Source organism: Eretmochelys imbricata, chromosome 10 (assembly GCF_965152235.1).
Source record: "Eretmochelys imbricata isolate rEreImb1 chromosome 10, rEreImb1.hap1, whole genome shotgun sequence".
NCBI classification, from domain to species: Eukaryota; Metazoa; Chordata; order Testudines; family Cheloniidae; genus Eretmochelys; species Eretmochelys imbricata.
Window position 1 is genome coordinate 27,424,159 of NC_135581.1, and position 21,151 is coordinate 27,445,309.

A 21,151-nucleotide genomic window follows, 5' to 3' on the forward strand; every position below is an offset into this window, starting at 1 on the left:
ATATAAGAAACCTGAACTTACTGTGGCTGTGCCGGAGACAGTTTGTGCATTTGTGTCAGCTGCACTCTGTTCAGTGTGTGTCTGAGCAGGAGGGTACATGTTTAACGTGTGCTCTGGAACTGTGGTCTGGCCTGTGTAGTCTGGAGCTGGATGGGGGTGTGGGGCTGTGTATTCTGCCGGGATCCCATTCTGTGGTGGAGCGAACTGAGCTGATGCATAAGGCTGCGCCATTGTGTCAGGAGGTGCTGTAGCTTCCTGATTACCCTGTAAAGTAAAGAAAAAATAATTTAGAAAATAAAGAGGATATTCTCCAAGATTTCTAAATGGATGTTTGTTTCCCCTGGAGAGTGTATCCCATCTGATTTAATTCCCTCCTCTGCCACTCCCTATTATATTTCTGACTTTAGAGAAGCAAAGTGTAGTTTTCTACATGGGCCTTTTTTAAATTTGATTGTTAACACCAGGTAAGACTACATGAACTGAAACCCCTAGTGTATATACAGTCAAGGGAACAGATAGTTTAGCTAAAACGAAATTAATGTAGCCAATATGTTTTTACTAAAACCAGCAGTTAAGAAGGAAAAGTTATAGTAAATAATTCCACTCATTCCAAAAGTTACAAAACACTGATGGCATTGAAAGAGGCTTGGTATATTTATCACCTAGTGCATTCTTCCTCATGGTTTTCTAGATTTCTGAAAAGATGCAGCCAAATGAGAGTTTGAAAATAGATGATCCACTGTGCTCAGTTTTAAATATTTGTACTAAAATGCTACTCTCTCAGATGTTCATCACTCATTTAATGTGTAATCTATTAAGTAAAAGTTCATCCTTTCAGTTGTAGAGCACAAATGCAATGGGATGATTAGATTCAAGCTTAGAAACACAAAATAAAAAATATGGGACTAGAAATACATCAGTTTAAAATCCATTTGAGAAAAACATTAAAAATACTTTACGCTGTAATGTGTCAGAAAATTTTAAAGGAAGAACTCAAAATGCCTTATTTTGCTAGGAATAATTTTACATTTATGTATTAAAAATAAACCTTTACAATTAAAAGACCAAATGGCAGCATCTATATTTTGTATGGGCAATTAGATCTAGCTTTAGCTTTGATATAATTCTACTGTAGCAAGCAGATGTCAAAAATGCTAACGTATCACAGGTATTTGACGTAAATGCCTGCAACAGTCTCTGGCTAAATGGGTCTGACCATAATGAATATATTATGACACTGAAAAAAAAATCTTCTTACAAAATATGCTTGTGAATTTATTTAAGGTATGCCTAAATCAAGATGCTACAGACAGCAGTGTCAGGGGACACCAGTACATCTGCAGTATCACCATAGAAAGGAATTGGGGATGGCTATACATATTCGAAAGCCTTGGCTCAATTTCAGGGGCAGAATCAAAAACGACCCTGAAAACCAAAAAGTGTTATTCTGGGTCCACCTACATGTTTTGTTTAACCCCAAACAATTCCCCTCCACCCCTTTTTTTTTGCTCCATCTTGGGATGGTTTTTTTTTCTCTTTTGTTTTTGTATTTTAAATTAGCTCAATTTCTAAACAAAACACCATTTCAAAACCAAAAGTTGAAACATTTGGTTTCAAAATTAACTTTCAACTTTTTTTGAAATTGCTTTTACAGTTTTGTTGCCTCAAAATATGTATTTTCTGGCTAATTTACTACTCATCGAAAAAATTTCACCCAGCTCCAAAAAAAAGAAAAAAGCCCATTGAACCTCAATGAGGCCCAAGGAGAAAAATTATTTCCTGGTACCAAAAAAGTGATTGGTGAGGCCTGCAGCATCCTAAAAATCATAGCTACTATGCTCTAATTAAGAGGAGGGAAAGAGAACAGCTAACAGGTGCAAGAGGCATTTGAAAGCCCCAGGAGAGTATAAATAAGTGCAGGAGGGGGCACACCAATTGATTAGCTCCAACTCGCCACGTCCTGCCAAACAGAAGACAAAGGGACCTAAGGAAGGGAGGGACCAGCCCCTGACTTGCCCAGCAGGAGCTATGCCCCATCAGACGCTGGTCAAGATCATCCTCATTCCCCACTGAATGTGCAAAAGTAGGGAGGGAAGGGAGGATTATGAAATATTCAGCCACATTCCACCAAACACGCTCACGCATGTGCACACACATTTTTTGTTTTCATTAATCCTTGCACCTGCTCGCTTCAGCAAAGGCCATGGCTAATACTGAAATAGTGAGGCATTACTGTGGAATTTCACAACTAAGAAGGTTTCCAACCAGTTTCAGCTAATTCAAATAAGCATCTAAATATGGGAGTGATCATTTGAACAGAACAGGAACTCAGAACCTTTGAGGATTCACTAGCCTATAGATTTCAACAGCCTTTGGTTACATATTACAGGAGAAAACACATATTTTTCCTAACTAAATGGCAATATGCTGTAGTGAATTAAGCATGAGGGATTAGGAGTTTGAAACTTCTGAATGTGAATCCCAGCTCTTCAACTAATTTAGTGTGTGTCCTTGGGCAAATCATTTATACTTTCTGCCTCACTTTATCATCTTTAAAATGGAAACAACAACATTTACGTTCTATACTGCACTGTGTTGTGAGATTGCTTCATGACTGTACAGTGCTTTGAAAGTGTAAAATAATGGTATTGTTAGTATTACAAGTACAAGTCAAAATGAAAAGTTAAGTATTTTTACACTAAAACTTGCAACAATTTAGGTTTAAAAACAGGAAAAATACCTTGTATATTCGATTTAGTAGAGGAATGTATCTACTCATTCCTTCATTCATATATATAAATGAAAACTCATTTTTTAATTTCTTTACCTAATACTCCCTAACTATTATGAAAAATATTAATTATACATGGCCAAAATGCACACTAAAGAAAGCATGCACACTAAAACTGAGCAATGATTGGCTTCCTTCATGTGTCTTCACAGGTAATAGCTATGAGTGTGAACTTTTTTATTTGTTGAAAGTTCTATATTTAAACTGTAAACATCAAATACTTTAGGACAGAGTTTAGTGATAGGAACCAGGGAGCATGGAAGCAGCAGCATAAAAAATTCTTCTACCTACTAAATTACTTTGACTGTATTGCTTTGAAGCACAGTAGCTGGTCATTCCTGGTCCATAAGTTATTCCTTCATGTCAGTTGTTAGACATGGCATTACAGTCAGCAGATATTAAAAAAAGAACAATAATGGCAACAAAGGGACCAACAGCTAATGTTCAGATGCTTTTGATCTACTAAAGGTTTTTATACTACCTTGAGTTCTAAAACAGATGTTGCTGAGACCCTGACTGTTTCTCATTAACACTGACAGCAGTTCCATGAGACCCTAATTAATATCTGTACCATTCACACTTAGTGCTAATTACAGCTAATATTTAATTAAGAGCACTGAGCTTTTATATGATTTCTTACAAGCACCTTCAAACATTTCACTTCAGTACTGCCATAAAATGGCATACACACAATGAAAATTCAGGCACCTTAACACTGTTGAGAGTCTTCTACCTCAGTCATTAGATTTGCTAAATTGAGATTTCGATTCCCTTATTAAAGTGGCACCAGCCAAAGGTAAGGAAATAGTGAAGGGTCAGCATATAAATAACCCCTATATATTCAGGAAGAAGTGGAAACTTGGCATGCCAGGTATCAGCCCAGGTGTTATTCTTTCATTGAACTTATTTTTGTTTTAATTAAAAAAAATAGTTGTCCACTGTAAGATAAAGAAATTATATGTGTGGGTGTGTATGTACATATACACATTCTGTTGTAAGCCAGGAATTTATAATTATGCAGATCATGATAATAATGCTGAGATGTTCTGATTTTAAAAGCAGCGACTGCACATGCCATGACAAGTGCAGGTTTTTTAGTTTTAAAATTTAGTCTAAATAATCTCTACATTTTGGATCCATAATGAGTATATGCATATTCAAAGCACATAACATTACCATAATGCATTAGCATGTCCCATACGATTAAACACATTCTGTAATATTAAGATACGTAACATGCAAATTGGTTACCGTTTAAGATGTGAATTCATATTAAGGTTATCACAGTGGAAACTAACAGATCCTTACTTATACTGTTGTGAAATGTGAATGCCAAATCTAGACTACACAAAACTGATCTAAATTTGAATGGGACTTTGTGAATCTCAAGTTATTCTCTAGCCCCACAGCATATTAACAGGGTATTTTAAAATGACATTTTAATGAGAGTATTGAAAACAAAATGAAACTGAAAAATGGTATCTACTAAGTTATTTTTTAAAGGTATGAAATGTTCCTTAAAGTGACAGGAAACTCCATTCTTAATTTAGACCATGATCTTAGGCACTGGAGCAGCCTCAAAATAGTGGGTGACAGTACACAGGCAATGTGGAACTCTTAACTAGGCACAAGAGGGTAGACAGAAGTTATAGTTTCAGACTTAACTCTGAATCTCTTTACTTTTATATAAGTTTAAATGACCCCTTAATGTTCATTTTTTTGTGTGTGGTTGAATAAAGTAGTAGTTGGCAGCTGAAAGAAGAACAAAGGAAGGCAGACAGTCAGGCTCTGCTAAATGTTTTGGCCTGAAATCTAATGAAAACCACATTTCAGCTCCAAAATATGCTTTACGTGGCAGTGTATAAAATCCAGTTTATTGCTTTCTACTTAAATGCTGAGCTATACCAGAACAAAAAAATGCCTTAGTATGATATAGGCAAGTGAAGGCTTTCTAAAATCCCATAGATTATTGTACTTAAAACACAAAAGATCCTAATTTTAAAACATTCCTATTGAGTATCTCAAATCTCAGCATTCTTTTTCATCACTCTCTCTTCAGCTCTGAAAGGCTTTTATAATTAAAAAATGCATGAAAAATGACAAAACATAATAAAGCAAGCTTGTCATGTTTATACACAAAAGAAGAAGAGCAAAGAAAATATCACTTATTCAGTGTTTCTTTTTAAACACATATTCACAACATAAAACTGTATTTACTCACTAAAAACCTTTAAGGTTTTCCACATTTTAAAGTCTAACTAACGGTTTATTGTTTGTTTTATTCTATTTTAGTTTTATTGTGTTCTGTTTCTTTGGCAAGAGATATTTCACATCCAGAGAAAGCCTCTCATACTATAGTTAAATGAGCCAAACTGCATCATATCCTCAGGGCATGGAAACAAAGAAGAAAAATGCAAAATTACTCTGTAAACCTGCTGGTTATAAGAACGGCTCAGTTAGACATATCAAGCACAGCAGACACACATAATCACTGCTGTAGCTCGCCTGGCAGAATGACTTAAGCAACAAAATATGTGTTAGAAGAGGCTTTCATGCAGTGGTACAGTTGAATAAAAGAAATGCCCTTGCTTGACTAAAATCAGAGTTTCAAGTGAAAATAAAGTGAAAATACCTGCTGTACCATCCTGCTCTCTTTATCCTCCATAAACTTAGCAGCTGCTCTAGTCCCAGGCCATGCAGCATCTGCCCAAAGCAAGTATCAATTATGGATGAGGGCGTGTGAGCTGTGTAATGTGTGTATGAGTGTGGATGATAGGGGTGTTGAAGGAGGGGGAGCTAATGCAAGCCTTACTGACCTCCCACTCAACATCTGACTGCTCCCAAAACCTAATCCAGATGGGACTCTTTCAGTTTGCTAGGCCTCGCCCCATCAATCACAGCAGGCCACTCCTCTGTCTCCGGCTACTAGTTATAGAGTGCACCACTGAGCAGATGATTACACACAGAAGAAGAAAAAACACAGCTTGACTACATTAATAGCTGTTTAAAAAACATTAGAAATGCTACGTTGTAAGTTGTCGCAAGCTGAACATTTTCATTTTTAAAATAAGATGATTGTATTCTAAGTTATGGAAAACCCTAAACCTCCAATACTTTGGTTTTTTGACAACTGCAGTTTACAGTAGAGAGAGAGAGAGAGAGAGAGAGAGAGAGAGAGTCTAATCTTTCCTACAATTTGAAAAGTTAACAGCAATAAAAATCGTGTTTTAAAGTTGCTTAATACCCATAGCAAACTTAGGCAATAAAAACCACTGTCTATTTTACATTAAATTTACTTTACCCTTTCTTTATAATTGAAATTATTTTGCCATCTTTATTTTGTGGTATCCCTCCTGCCCACCAAGGGAAATATTTCAGAAATGCTTCCAAGCTTTACTTTTGTGCAGCAGTTTAAGCAAGCTAATGCTTCACTATTAAAGGAACTTGTCTAGATTCTCGAGAGGTAGTCTCAGAAATGATTAAATTTCTAATTAAAATCACATAATAGAGAAGAAGGCTAAGACTACACAAAGAGCCCCAAAGAATTCAACTTTACTGCCAATCTGTCATGGGCTGTCACCGGATAGAAGTTAGAGGCAGGACTGAAATGCAACAGGTGAGTTTTTATTTACAAATGTCCCAAATCCCCAGAAAAAAAATCTGGATAAACAGTATTAACTGTATTGTTAAACTTACATTCCAACTCAAATACACTAGGTTTCTTTAATAATGCAGGATAATTCTTATAGATTTGCTGCTAGCACTTTCTAGTTAAGGATAATAAAAACAGCTGTTTCAGGCTTTTCCACAGGGAATCAGACATCCAGCCACATTGGACCAATTGACTAACACTGCAAGCTTTCTCTCTTGCCGTTTAATCATCTGACTGGGACACTTGACTTGGACCATTTGACTTCTCAACCAAATTCAGACACAGAAAATTCTGTAACTTCCTCCTGTTCTTGGAAGGTAACTGCAAAGCCAGTTCTGCCTCATATTTCACTTAAAAACAAACTTTTTCCCAAGTAAGGGTGTTCCCAAAAGGAAAGCATGAAAGGGGGAAAAGAACAGTTTTTCTTGGACAGAATCAGAGTGAGAGAGAGAGAGAGAGAAGAAAAGAGCAGGGGTTAGCTCAGGGATTTGTATTATTTCCTTGAGTGATGGTAAGATCTCTTTTTTCCAGCAAACAACCTCATGCACAAGAGACAAATATATTCCCAGTGACCTCTTCATATGCACCATATTGAACCCTGATAAAAGTCTGAATCCCAGCTACCAATATATGTCCAATTAGTAAATGAATTAGTGCCACTGTCCAGGACCATTTTATTAGCACAACCATCTTGTGTGTGTGTATACGGGGTATGGCCATACATCAATGGTCAACAGCAAACAGGGATTGTTTTTCCAGGACACAGTACCAGAGATTCAGCTGTTCTCTCCCTAGGGTGGCACCTTTATGTTACTGGTGAATTTTCATGTTTTTCTTTTAGATATGATTTTTTTACTAGATATGCTTTTCAGCTAGTAAAAAATAAGGTATGTACCTCTCTCCAATTTGGCTATATTAAACTCCATGACCCACCTCAGTGTTAACGGTGCTTGGGAAATCAGAGTGGAATGGAAATCTGAAGCATTATATAATCTCTGAAAGTATATTTCCTATACCCACCGTGATGATGGTATCTCTTCAGTTCTTTCTTTCGCTATGTGATCATCTGTCCATGGACACATGATACAAATAAAGCTCAACAAGTGAATTCTCTTTTCAAGTGATTTAGTAACCCAGCAATAAATTTAAACATATGGGGCCAGATCCTGCAATGCTTCACTGGCACAAAGTGGTTGTGAAATTGCCCTATATAGGAAGGCCAAAGAGTTATATAGGAAGGCCAAGGTGTGGGGAAGGAGGGGACATGTCCACAGAGTGTTGCGCTCTGGTGATTCCTAACTAGCATAACCACTCTTAGGGGCTATGCTAAACTAGCTCCGTTAGGGCAATCCTGTGACTATTCTAAAGTTGTGCTGGCAGCCAAATCAGTCCCTGGCAGCCCATAAAATCAGGGGAGTACAATGGGTTTATTGGCTACTTTTGCACCCTTTCCATCTCTCAGGTTTTGTATCAAAGCAAGTAGTATTGGGTCTGCTGTAATCTGGCTCCAGTCTTGCAACTCAGTTTATGAGTCCTCTTCACTTCTTCTGTTGGAAGGGCAAACCTCAGACTAGTGCTGCCCTACATTTTAGGTTTTAAAAAGTACCAGATCTCTTGACCCTCAGTCATAGGGGTTTTTTTTTAACCCAGAAAACTACACTTTCACTTAACCATTATAGTGGTAGTTTCACCTCACTACACAGATCCTCCCAAATTGTCTTTTTGATATATTTTGATACGTGGATAAAAAGGAATAGTGAGTGGTGTTTACAAGTTTGAGATAATTGCTTTAAAGAAGAGAACTAAAAGAAGAGGCTGGACATTTTTTATACAAAAGAAAGCAGAACCTATCATGTAAAATTTCATATCTGTACCGAGGTAAAGTTAATGTAAATATGGGAAATATATGTGCTTAATACTGACCTTATTCTGAATGTAAGTTCATTATACAGATCAGTCCAAACATAAAATAAAGCAGATATTAGTAAAACCACTTTGACCCCATTCCTGCTTCTTAGCTCTGAAGCAAACTTCAGATTAGCTTATGCCAATCCAGAAATAAAAGGAGGAAAGCTTTCCTGATGTTAATCAAAAACTCTCTTCCCCATTCTCCACATTTGCAGAAGGCAAATTAAATAAATAAATAAATAAAGTCTCTCTTTCCTGGAAGATAAATTGGACCAATTAACTAATTAATGGACAGACATTAAGTAATTAATCATCACAACACTCCAAAAAATAGGAGGGTAAGTATTATTATCTATATTTGACAGGAGCAGCACAGATGTAAGGGCATTTGCGGCACTACCTTCAGAGCTGGGTAGCCAGATAGCAGCAGCTGCTGGCCAGGGCATTCATGTTGTTTGCAGCACAGAAGGACTCTTTTTTTAAATCCCGCTCCCATCCCACCCCACAATACCCCTCTATTTTTATGTTGCTCCTGATCTTATGGTAGCGGGCCCTGTTGTACCCACGGGATCCCAGTTTCTTCACACACCACCAGAGAACCTCTTGCTCCCCTCCCAGTTTGCACACCACTGGGGTAAAGGTAGGCCTCGTTTACATAGTGAGGATCATGTTCCTCGGTCATAGCAGGGAATGAGCATGAAAGGGGCTCTAGACTTACCACAGCTCAGCATAAAAGGCTTCACCTAGCACTTGATGTGATTCGCATCCGCATGCAGCCTCCACTCACAGATATGCTAGAGCACACTGCACAGGGACCATGCAGTACACCCAGACCAAATGTGTGCTCTTGGCTAACATCACATAGCTAAAGCAACCAGTATTGTATGTGAAACAAAACAAAGTGGGTTTTAAGTGGGAAGAATTCACCCTCTTTTCCTCAAGAAAAAAAAAAAATCATGCAGTTACCACTCAGGGTGGTTTGATCTAAGTGCTGCGTAATCTTGCTCAGAAAAGATTGGTCAGTGCCCTTCTCCCCTAACTTGTACAACCGCTGGCACTCAAATTTAATGGTCATGTTAAAATGTGCCAGGTTGTCCGACAGTTTTACGTGTGCGAGAGGAATTTTCAAGATCTGAACTGCATAGTCAAAGAACTACAATCTACAATGTAAATAATTTTACTAAGCTTTATGTAACAGAAGCTACTTAATTTTTTGTCTTTAACTCCTCTGGGCTTGTTTCTGTGGAGAGCAGAATTCCCACTGAAATCAATGGATTGAGCAGGGCTCAGGAGTAACCCCTTGAAATCAGGAAAAGATGCAAATGATTCATCTGGGTGATTCATTTCCATAGGCACAATAATTGCCAGATGTGTGGCTTCAACAAAGCAGAGTACCTTCAAAGTTAACTCATAATTTCCCACGGTCTTTCAAGGTACACATTATTTTTCATACCACGTACAATTATTTTGCCCAGCAAGATCCGAATGGCAAGAAAAGGGACGAGGTACTCTATGAAGCCCATTTGCTGCCCTCAAGGAACTTCTCTCAATTCTTTAATATGGAGCTGGCAGGCTACTTTAACACACTAAATAGCAATTGCTTTTTTGCTTTTATCTACAATCACAGAGTCAAGAAACTGGCATCCTATACACTGCATATGAGTCCACAGCTGTTCTATAAACTGAGAGCTGTAATGTCAACAGTGACATGTCTTAATCATCTGCCACATTTACTCACTAGATTTTTATAGGTGTAGAAAAGACACTTCATTGAACATACTTACCCACATACAGAACTAGGATTTACTTTTAACTCTCCTTTAATTTCCATCACATCTGTAAACCAACAGTGAACACCAGTTAACTGCATGTAAACTTTCTAGTTCTCTCTGTACTCTGTTGCACTAAAGTTTCACTCCTCCTGTACGTTGCTATATTGAAAACGACACACACATCTTAGAGTTGAATCACAGTAGATATAATACACTTTTGCTCATTTTATTCCTCCACATGAGGTCTAAGGCCCCAGTTCTGCAAAGACTTACATATGTCTTTACACAATGACTACTTAAGGTGAAGCATGTGGACAGGTCTTTGGAGGATGATGGCCTGAGTGTCTGGGATGGCATGTCTAGTTAATTCACCTAACTGTTCAAGGATTGACATTTGCAATATTTACAAAGGGTGCAGGGTAGAATAAAGAGACTAACTGGGTAAATACAAATTAAATCCAGTTAAAATGTACGTATCCAAATTTGACAGACTTGTCATGAAAGTAAAGGAGGAAGTGTTATTTATTCCATGGGTGGGTATGGAGCACCCATAGGGAAAAATTAGCAGGTGCTCCATACCCACCAGCAGCCAAGCTCCCCCCTCCTCGCCTCCTTCTCCCTACCCCTGAGTGGACCACGTTCCCGCTCCTCCCTCTCCATCCCAGCGCTTCCCGCCCCGCCCCCCTGCCACCTAACAGCTGTTTGGCAGCACTTAGGACTTTCCAGGAGGGAGGGGGAGGAGCAGGGACGCAGCACACTCATGGGAGGAGGCAGAGAAGAGGCAGGCAGGGACGGGGTCTTGGGTGTAATGGGGGTGGGAAGGGGGCGGGGCTGGGGTGGGAAAAGGCTGGGTGGGGCGGGGACTTTGGGGAAGGGGTGGAATGGGGGTGGGGCGAGGAAAGTGCAGAGGCAGGAAGAGGTGGGGCAGGGTCATGTGGTTGAGCACCCACCGGGCAAAGGGGAAGTCGGCGTCTATGATTTATTCCTTCTCATAACACAAGAACTAAGGGTCACCAAATGAAATTAATAGGCAGCAGCTTTAAAACAAACAAAAGGACATATTTTTTCACAAAATGCACAGTAAACCTGTGGAATGCCTTGCCGGGGGATGTTCGGAAGGCCAAGACCATAACAGGGTTAAAAAAAGAACTAGATAAGTTCATGGAGGATAGGTCCATCAATGGCTATTAGCCAAGATGGACAGTCATAGTATCCCTAGCCTCTGTTTGCCAGAAGCTGGGAATGGGCAACAGGGGATGGATCACTTGATGATTACCTATTCTGTTCATTCCCTCTGGGGTACCTGGCTTTGGCCACTGTCGGAAGACAGGATACTGGGCTAGATGGACCTTTGGTCTGACCCAGTATGGCTGTTCTAATGTAGGTTATTCACTAACAAATACTTGCAATAAAGTTGAAATAATACAATTTAAATTCTGTTCCAGGTAGACCCTAGCATCTGTTATAATTTTCCCTGAAAACAACTTATTGGATGGCTCAGGGGATTGTGAGGACAATACTAATTTCTTGTTTTTACTGGCAGCTCTGTCAATTCAAAAAGGCTGAGATTAACAGTTAAACTGTTCCCAATTCACAGTTGTTAACTGTCCGACATTAGATTAAATGAATGTTTTCTTATAGACAAATTTAATTGCATCACAAAATACACCATCATAATGGCCAACTTTGTTAGCAGTATCAACACAGAGGCCAATGGATGAACATAGATACTTACGAGTAGTTTATTCATGCTGTACTTGTTCTGTAGACACAGTATTTTAAACTTTTGCCAATCTGTTACTTTTCACATACACAAAATTCTCCTAGTTAAAAATACCCAAGGAATATGGGTGTTGCCAGTTTCACAGATGGGCAACTAAATGATGAGAAGCATGGTAAGTCTTCTGTATGAGAAAAAGAATGAAAAGATTGCACCTGCTTAAATCAGAAATGATATGAATAAGGGAAGATATGATAGAGAGACACACAGCTATGAACAGAAAGTAAATTGGGCACTGCTAGTTAACCTCTCTCATAATACCAAAGGAAGGGGGCATTTGCTTAAATTTAAAAATGATAAAAGGAAATACTATTTTACACAATGCATAATGAACCTGTAAAACTCACTGACATAAGACAGCACTCAGGCCAAGAGTTTAGTAGATTTTTTTAAAAGATTATACATTTTAAAGGGTTATTTGAACATCTGCAGTTAAAATAGAAAGAATAAATTATAGATGCGGATCATATAAAACCTATGTTTAATGAATGTTAGGGTTACAAAATCAAGCACTTTCAAGTTACGATATTCAAAAAGTAATGCTGCCCAGGCAACCTTAATTCAGGTCTCTGAGGGTTCGTCTCCACAGGGATAAAAGCCCACGATCAGTTGACTCAGGCTCATGGGTTTTGGGCTGTGGAGCTAAAAATTGTGTAGACCACTCCATACGGCTAAATGCAGTGCCTTGCATAATGACAAGTTTCAGAGTAACAGCCGTGTTAGTCTGTATTCACAAAAAGAAAAGGAGTACTTGTGGCACCTTAGAAACTAACCAATTTATTTGAGCGTAAGCTTTTGTGAGCTACAGCTCACTTCATCGGATGCATCAAACTGCATGGTGCGCCTTCCTCGGGGGGGATGGAATGTATTCTGTGGGGCATGAGAAGCTTTAGGGGGGAAAAAAAACTTACTACACACATTCAGAGCAGGGCGGCCAGAGAACAGCAGTTGCTGGCCGGGCACCCAGAGGTGGAGGGTGCGTAAACTACTACAGACACAAAGAAGCGGGGGCATGATCAAATAAGTTTAAGAACCACTGTGTATATGTTTGGGCTTGGGTTGCAGCCCGAGCTCTGGGACCCTGTGATGGGGTATCTGCCCCACACTGGACTAGAAAGGGTTAACCTCAGACGGGAGTAGTGGAGGTGAGTCCTTCGTGTGGCCCAGGCAGGCTGTGTGAGGCACAGTCAATAGGAGAGAGGCTGCAAGGAGCAGCCAATCAGGGCCCAGCAAGTTGACATAAAAGGAGCTGCAGGGCAAAGCTGAGAGCAATTGCTACTGGGAGCCCAAGGGGTGAGGACTGTGTCTCTGGCAGGCTGAAAAAAAGCTAGCACCACAGACAGGTCAGTTGCTGGCAGGGACCAGGGGAGCAAGAGAGAACTCCTGGCAGTCTGCAGAGACTGGGCAGCTGAGTGCCTTGAGGTACGAAGAGGACGCTGCGGTTCCTGACACTGCGAGAGGGGCTGCAGGCAGGTGCAGAGATGGAGCAACTGTGTGCAAATCGCGCATAAGGAGCATTGGCCTTGAGCTAATCCCCAGAGTGACCAAGAGGAGGCGCCAGTCCGGCAGTGAGTGATGAGCCCCGTGACAGACCCTTCACTCTCACGGAGTCCCAGCATCAGGCTCCAGCCTGAGTTCAAATGTCTACACAGCAGTTTTTCAGCCCAGGAGCCTGAGATCCGCGAGCCAGAGTGAGCTGACCTGGGCCAGCCAGGGGATTTTTATCCCCACTGTAGACATACCGTGTGTGTCTCGATTATGATAGTCTTTAATTATATGATCCCATACTATTTTTTCCATATGACAGACAGTCTTCATGGAAAAGCTAGTTATTCTGTATCTCTTTTTATCTTCATCATTCAGTATGTGGCCCAACCGCTTATTTACCACTCCACATCCACACCCTGCACACGCAACCTTAATTCTGGCACTTGTTACCTGTTGAATGCTTGATGTTGCAACAAAATATTCTTTTAATGTCATTTTGTGTGTGTGTGTATATATATGTATGAATGTGTATATAAACACTCATGCTTTTAAAAAGAAATAAGTTAATGGAGGTTAGAAAAAAATGTCTCATATGGGCAGGTTATTGTATAATTGTCCACTAGGGTAGGTTCTTACAAGTAAAACACCTTTCTCCTGTCTTTCCCATTATCAATATTGCCATTTGAAAACAGCATTTTCTAACACCTTAATCACTCAGAACCAAATCCTGGCCACATTTAAATCAAAGATAAAACTCCCATTGATTTCAATGAACCTGTTAAGTATCACTTTCTAATAACATTAGAGATCTGCTGATGTCGGTAGGGTAGGGTTTATTCAGCTCTCTTGCTTATGTCCAAAGTCAATTTACGACCTGTTATTCTTACCAGTAATTTTGTTTAAATAGCCTTTGTCTGCAATAATACAGCATGTTTTAAAAAATAAATTAAAACAGAGAGCCTTGTGCCCAGATTTGCAAGGGTGTTTAGGCATTGCTCTACTCACCAATGCAAGGTCTAAAGACCAGATTTTGAAAGTTATTTAGGTACCTAAAGAAGTCGAAGATAGACATCTAATGGGATTTTCAAAAGTAGTTAGGCTCCCACTGGGAGTTAAGCACTTAAAATCTGGTCCTTAGTGCCTTTTTTGTTAACAGTTCTTAGTATGGACTGATTTAGTTAATGGATATACGGCTTTGTATGTGATGCATTAATAATCCCAGCTATCCCATGAACAATTTCTGTTTTAATAATTATTTAACAAAAAAAGAGAGAAAAAAATCTTGTGGCTCTGCTAACCACATTAGAAGCCAGAGTGCAAAAAGGAAAAGGAAACCTGAATATTTTGATGATTAGCACATGCGCATACACACAGACACAGAGGCCCTGTTCTGGGGTGAGCCTAACTTTAAGCATGAGTTTCCCCATTAAACTTAATTGAATTTTGTAGGGATTACTTACATACTTACAGTTAGTAATGAAACCAAGGTATTGCTGGATTGTGGCCATGGTACCTGAATGGGTCCAGCTGCAGGATAAAGTCATATATTCTCCTGACCAACACAGGGATTTTATAAGTCATGTTGGCCATTTTAGTTTTGGTGTTACTATTGCAATTAATACAGGATTTTGAAATGTAATTCAGACCAAAAGCAGTTTTGTTTCACTGGAAACTAACAAAAATGTTATTTTAAAAAACCTTTAAAAACCTCTCACCAGAATTCAATTAAAAATAATTGCCAATGGTGCACAAGTATCATCTCCAAAAACCTGATTCCAAACCATTATTTTGGATACAAATGTAAATAAGCACAGTAGCTTCACCAGACTGCCTAACAGACATTAGAGAGATGAGGTGGGGTGAGGAAATATCTTTACTGGATCAACTTCTGTTGGCGAAAGAGATAAGTTTTTGAGGCACACAAAAGCCTTTCTGTCCCGAAGTCGAGTTCTGTAAAGTTTGAAAACTTGTCTCTCGCCAACAGGAGTTGATTCAATAAAAAATATTTCCTAATCCACCTCGTCTCTCTAATATCCCGGGACCAACATGGTTACAACACTACAAAAAAAAAAAAAAAACAGACAGTCTACTTTACAAAAACTCCACCAAATTTACCACACTGCAATGCATTTATCTCAGGACATTCTGCTCCAGGGTAACTCGAGATTAGAAGGGCAGTGAGTGTTGCATGTCAGGAATTAAGGGCAATAGTAAGGCTATAAGGGCCCACTGGCATAGCATCTCTATGTTTCTTGCCTCTCTCTAGCCAGAATAATCCCTCAGTAACAAACCCTGATTTACTCTCAAAAAGCAACAATGGCAAAAGGTTGTGTTTTTTTCTCAGCCTTCATGACACTTAACCTATGCTGGATCATTTCGGAGAGTCAGCAGCACAAAGAACCACAAAAACAAAAAGAAAAGGAGTACTTGTGGCACCTTAGAGACTAACCAATTTATTTGAGCATGAGCTTTCGTGAGCTACAGCTCACTTCATCGGATGCATACCGTGGAAACTGCAGCAGGACTAACTGTTAAGGCTAAGAAGTGTCAAATAGGCCTAAACAGAGTGACTTACCTTGGACACCAGGTGGGTCAAGGAACTATCAGCCCCCTACAGGCCAAAGTGGATGCTATCCAAAAGTGGCCTGTCCCAAAGTCAAAGAAACAGGTTCAATCCTTCTTAGGCTTGGCCGGTTATTACAGACGATTTGTACCGCACTACAGCCAAATCGCTGCCCCACTGACAGACCTAACCAAAAAGAAACAGCCAAATGCTGTTCAGTGGACCGGAAAGTGTCAGAAGGCCTTTAACAAGCTTAAAGCGACACTCATGTCTGACCCTGTACTAAGGGCCCCAGACTTTGACAAACCGTTCCTAGTAACCACAGATGCATCTGAGCGTGCTGTGGGAGCAGTTTTAATGCAGAAAGGACCTGATCAAGAATTCCACCCTGTAGTGTTTCTCAGCAAAAAACTGTCTGAGAGGGACAGCAACTGGTCAGTCACTGAAAAAGAATGTTACGCCATTGTCTACGCTCTGGAAAAGCTACGCCCATATGTTTGGGGACGGCGTTTCCACCTGCAAACCGACCATGCTGCACTGAAGAGGCTTCACACCGTCAAGGAAACTAACAAAAAACTTCTTCGGTGGAGTTTAGCTCTCCAAGATTTTGATTTCGACTTCCAACATATCTCAGGAGCTTCTAACAAAGTGGCTGATGCACTCTCCCGTGAAAGTTTCCCAGAATCAACTAGTTAAAATCGTCCTTGAGATGTGGAAAATATTGTTAGTCTTTATGTACTTGGTAGTATATTTAGAGATGCATGTGTCTTATTAACTCTGTTTTCCTAGAGCTCCAGGAAGAAATCCCAGCCAGTGTTTCACCCTAGCTGAGATTTGGGGGGCGTGTCATAAATATAAAGGGAAGGGTAAACCCCTTTGAAATCCCTCCTGGCCAGGGGAAAGCTCCTCTCACCTGTAAAGGGTTAAGAAGCTAAAGGTAACCTCGCTGGCACCTGACCAAAATGACCAATGAGGAGACAAGATACTTTCAAAAGCTGGGAGGAGGGAGAGAAACAAAGGGTCTGTCTTATGCTGGTCTTGGCCGGGGATAGACCAGGAATGGAGTCTTAGAACTTTTAGTAAGTAATCTAGCTAGGTATGTGTTAGATTATGATTTCTTTAAATGGCTGAGAAAAGAATTGTGCTGAATAGAATAACTATTTCTGTCTGTGTATCTTTTTTGTAACTTAAGGTTTTGCCTAGAGGGGTTCTCTATGTTTTTAATCTAATTACCCTGTAAGATATCTACCATCCTGATTTTACAGGGGGGATTTCTTTATTTCTATTTACTTCTATTTTTTATTAAAAGTCTTCTTGTAAAAAACTGAATGCTTTTTCATTGTTCTCAGATCCAAGGGTTTGGGTCTGTGGTCACCTATGCAAATTGGTGAGGCTTTTTATCCAACATTTCCCAGGAAAGGGGGGGTGCAAATGTTGGGAGGATTGTTCATTGTTCTTAAGATCCAAGGGTCTGGGTCTGTAGTCACCTAGGCAAATTGGTGAGGCTTTTTACCAAACCTTGTCCAGGAAGTGGGGTGCAGGGTTTTGGGAAGTATTTTGGGGGGAAAGACGCGTCCAAACAGCTCTTCCCCAGTAACCAGTATTAGTTTGGTGGTGGTAGCAGCCAGTCCAAGGACAACGGGTGGAATATTTTGTACCTTGGGGAAGTTTTGACCTAAGCTGGTAAAGATAAGCTTAGGAGGTTTTTCATGCAGGTCCCCACATCTGTACCCTAGAGTTCAGAGTGGGGGAGGAACCTTGACATTCCACGGTATGCATCCAATGACGTGAGCTGTAGCTCACGAAAGCTCATGCTCAAATAAATTGGTTAGTCTCTAAGGTGCCACAAGTACTCCTTTTCTTTTTGCGAATACAGACTAACACGGCTGTTACTCTGAAACCTGTCACAAAAACAAAGAATCCCTACATAGTTCACTCATGATGTAGGTGAGAAAGGTTCAGGCTTAAGTGGAACCAGTGGGGCAGATCTACTTGTAATCCCATCTGTTCAGACGTGCAACCCTCTAGACACTAATAAGATAAATGAGCAAACTCTGCTGGTGTGATTTTTCACCATACCACACTTCATTGGGTCCCCTTCAGTCTTAATGAATATGAATAATACTTGGTATAAAATGAAGACATGCCAATCTCTCTGTCCATGTGAGAATGCTATTCAGAGACGTCAATCCTTTAGATTGCAGGTTGCAATTTTATGATGAATTTTTTTAAAGGTTGTATAATTAAAATGGAATTCACTGTGGCTGGTAACCTCCATGAATCTACTACTATGTTATTGTTCATAGAGGAGATTGCACACAGCACTCTCATTGTGAATGACCTACTATTTCCTAAGTGAACTGTTTGTGTACTGTGTTGTAATGGAGAGTACATGGTAATTAGCACATTACCTAAGCAATTAAATCTCTTAGTTTTGGCATCACATGCAGATAAAAATCTGTGATCTAATAAATATAAGGCAGAGAACCTTTTAAAAATGGGGATACTCATCATTTCTAGTAAGCATCTTCCTTCAAAGGATGTTTGAACATAGATTTCACTGGCACCTACACGAGCGTCTTCATTTTCATATCTAAAAATAGCTATAGCTCAACTTCTGTATAGCAGTTGCACTTAAAAAGCTTTTACTAGTCTGTGTAATATTGCTGGTTCTGCTGGTATTAGCCATTTTAAGTACAAAGAATAACTCTCAAACCAGTAAAGTAATCTTTCAAAATGGACAACACTTTTAAAAATGTGACCCCCCCAACATGTTGACCAAGTATACTGGCGCTCTTGTGAATTCAATGTTGTCATAAATATAAAAGGGAAGGGTAACAACCTTCCTGTATACAGTACTATAAAATCCCTCCTGGCCAGAGGCACAAAATCATTTTACCTGTAAAGGGTTAAGAAGCTCAGGTAACCTGGCTGGCACCTGACCAAAAGGACCAATAAGGGGACAAGATACTTTCAAATCTGGGGGTGGGGGGGAGGTTTTGGTCTGTCTGTTCTGCGTGCTTGCCGGACACAGATCAAAGAAGCAAGCAATCCAACTTCATTAGAATCAGTAAGTACTAGCAAGGGAATGCAGTAGCTTATTTTTGTTTTGGCTTGTGATTTTCTCTGTGCTGAGAGGGAGGCGTATTCCTGGTTTTCTTTTTGTAACTTTAAAGTTTGGCCCAGATGGAAATCCTCTGTGTTTTTGAATCTGATTGCCCTGTAAGATTATCTTCCATTCTAATTTTACAGAGGTGCTTCTTTTACCTTTTTTCTTTCTAATAAAGTTCTGTTTATTTTAGAATCTGATTGGGGTTTTTTTTTAGTTTCCTAAAAAAACCGAAGGTTGGTCTGTGCTCATCTTGTTTATTCTCAAGCCTTCCCAGGATAGGGGGTGTGGGGGCTTGGGGAGATATTAGGGGGAGTAGGAACTCCAAGTGGTCCTTTCCCTGAGGTTGTCTAAATCACTTGGTGGTGGCAGCGTTAACTAATCCGAGGTACAAGGGAGAATTTGTGCCTTGGGGAGTTTTTAACCTAAGCTGGTAGAAATAAGCTTAGGGGGTCTTTCAAGCAGATCCCTAGAGTTCAGAGTGGGAAGGGAACCCTGACAAGGGTTTATCCACAGTAACTTTACCTATTGATTGCAAGGCACTAAGAGTCAGGATTATGACTTGAACAGAGTTTTGATTAGAACTAGTCTGCAGTTCTAATGGAATCCAGCATTATTTTGTAATATCAGTAATTGAATCATTCTAATTTTTCGCCCTGCTGAAACTGCCCTGAAAAAATCCAGAAATCCAGTAATGGCTTAGGCGGGCTTCACTTTTATACTGTGTGTGAACTCAAATCATTCAGTGTCCATCTCTCTTTTTTATTGAATTAATTTTAGTTTTCCACTGCTTTTGTTGCCTGTGATTGAACATAGATGACCTGATTTGAGATGACCACATTGTACAGCACTGCTTTCTTGTTTGTACTGGCAAGGGCAGCATTCACTTTTTGGCACTGTGCTGAAATTATGGAACATCATGTCTGATGCTATTTACTTTCTAAGATTAAAATGACTATCAAAATATCATTGGGCACAGGGAACTGAGAGATTGGCTTCCTGCCTCAGCTACACTTTGTTATACTTGTTTATCACTGTGATCATTTGTGTACTTCAGTTAATGTTTATGTTAAGATAATTTTATAGCGTTTATGAATAACTGTTTGTTTCAACAATGTTTGCTGTTAGCAAAATAAACCACAACGCTCAACTGAAGGGCAGCTTTGCTCACTGCTTTTGCTGAGGTGACAGGCACTCACACTTACTGATCCAATGCTGCTTTTAAATCCAGGTTTTCTACACACTGTCAAAATATCATGAAGGACTCCAAATAGAGAACAATCAATTTAAAGAGTGAATCTCTTGTTATAAGGAAGTGAAGAGAAACTCTTGAATTGCTTCAGTGTAACTGAAAAGACTTTTACTCTGCCATACTGCTTGGTGAGGTCCACTGTGTTTATCTCCTACAAATGCTGCTATTATTACAGGTAGCAACATAGTGTGGTAGACAGGGCATAGTAATGGGAGTCAGGGGACCTGGGTCCTTTTTTCACCTCTGCTAGAGATGTGTTTTTGTGACCTTTGGGAAGTCATTTTACCACTCAGTGCCTTAGTTTCCTCATCTGTAAAATGGTGATAACGATACATTTACTGTTCTTTTTAAAAACTCAAAGTGTAAAGAGCTGCATTCAAGGGAATTATTTCTTCCATCACTTCTTCTCTAGAACTACTGCTCTAGGACTTTCACACTCTTCATGAAGTCAAAAACTCACAAAACACAATTACTATAGCAAACTGTTATGTAAAGGAGGGGCTTACATGACACAGGTAACATACACGCTGCTGCTTTGATATGTATGTGAGTTCAAAACAAAATGAATCATGGGACTATGCACAAGAAATTGCACCTATCTTAGTTCTAACTTTCATGTTCTTAAAAATGCATCTGTAAAATTACTGCTCAAAACAATTTCATGTGGCATTTAATACATAGCACAGAGGAAGATTTTATTTGGAAGGAAGTATATTCAGAATATTGTTTTAAATTTACAACTGTGTAATAAACATTGCCACTAATTTCCAATTGTATTAACTTAGCCTCGAATACTGTACTTAATTTTTTACCTCATGCACACATTCTTTTTTGTT

At 39.5% G+C, this 21,151-nt stretch overlaps 1 protein-coding gene across 9 annotated transcripts in view; it reads right to left on the minus strand.

Annotated features, from left to right (window-relative positions):
* The window catches only part of RBFOX1 (RNA binding fox-1 homolog 1), a 425,562-nt gene that overhangs the window by 211,500 nt on the left and 192,911 nt on the right, over nt 1-21,151 (minus strand). For 7 of the 9 annotated variants that reach the window (XM_077827774.1, XM_077827769.1, XM_077827765.1 and 4 more), the window contains exon 2: nt 22-264. In XM_077827774.1, coding sequence (XP_077683900.1) covers nt 22-264 — 243 coding nt within the window. Of the gene's footprint in view, nt 1-21; nt 265-5,423; nt 5,457-21,151 lie in introns of those variants that run through there. The other 2 variants (XM_077827768.1, XM_077827775.1) reach the window with 2 other exon arrangements.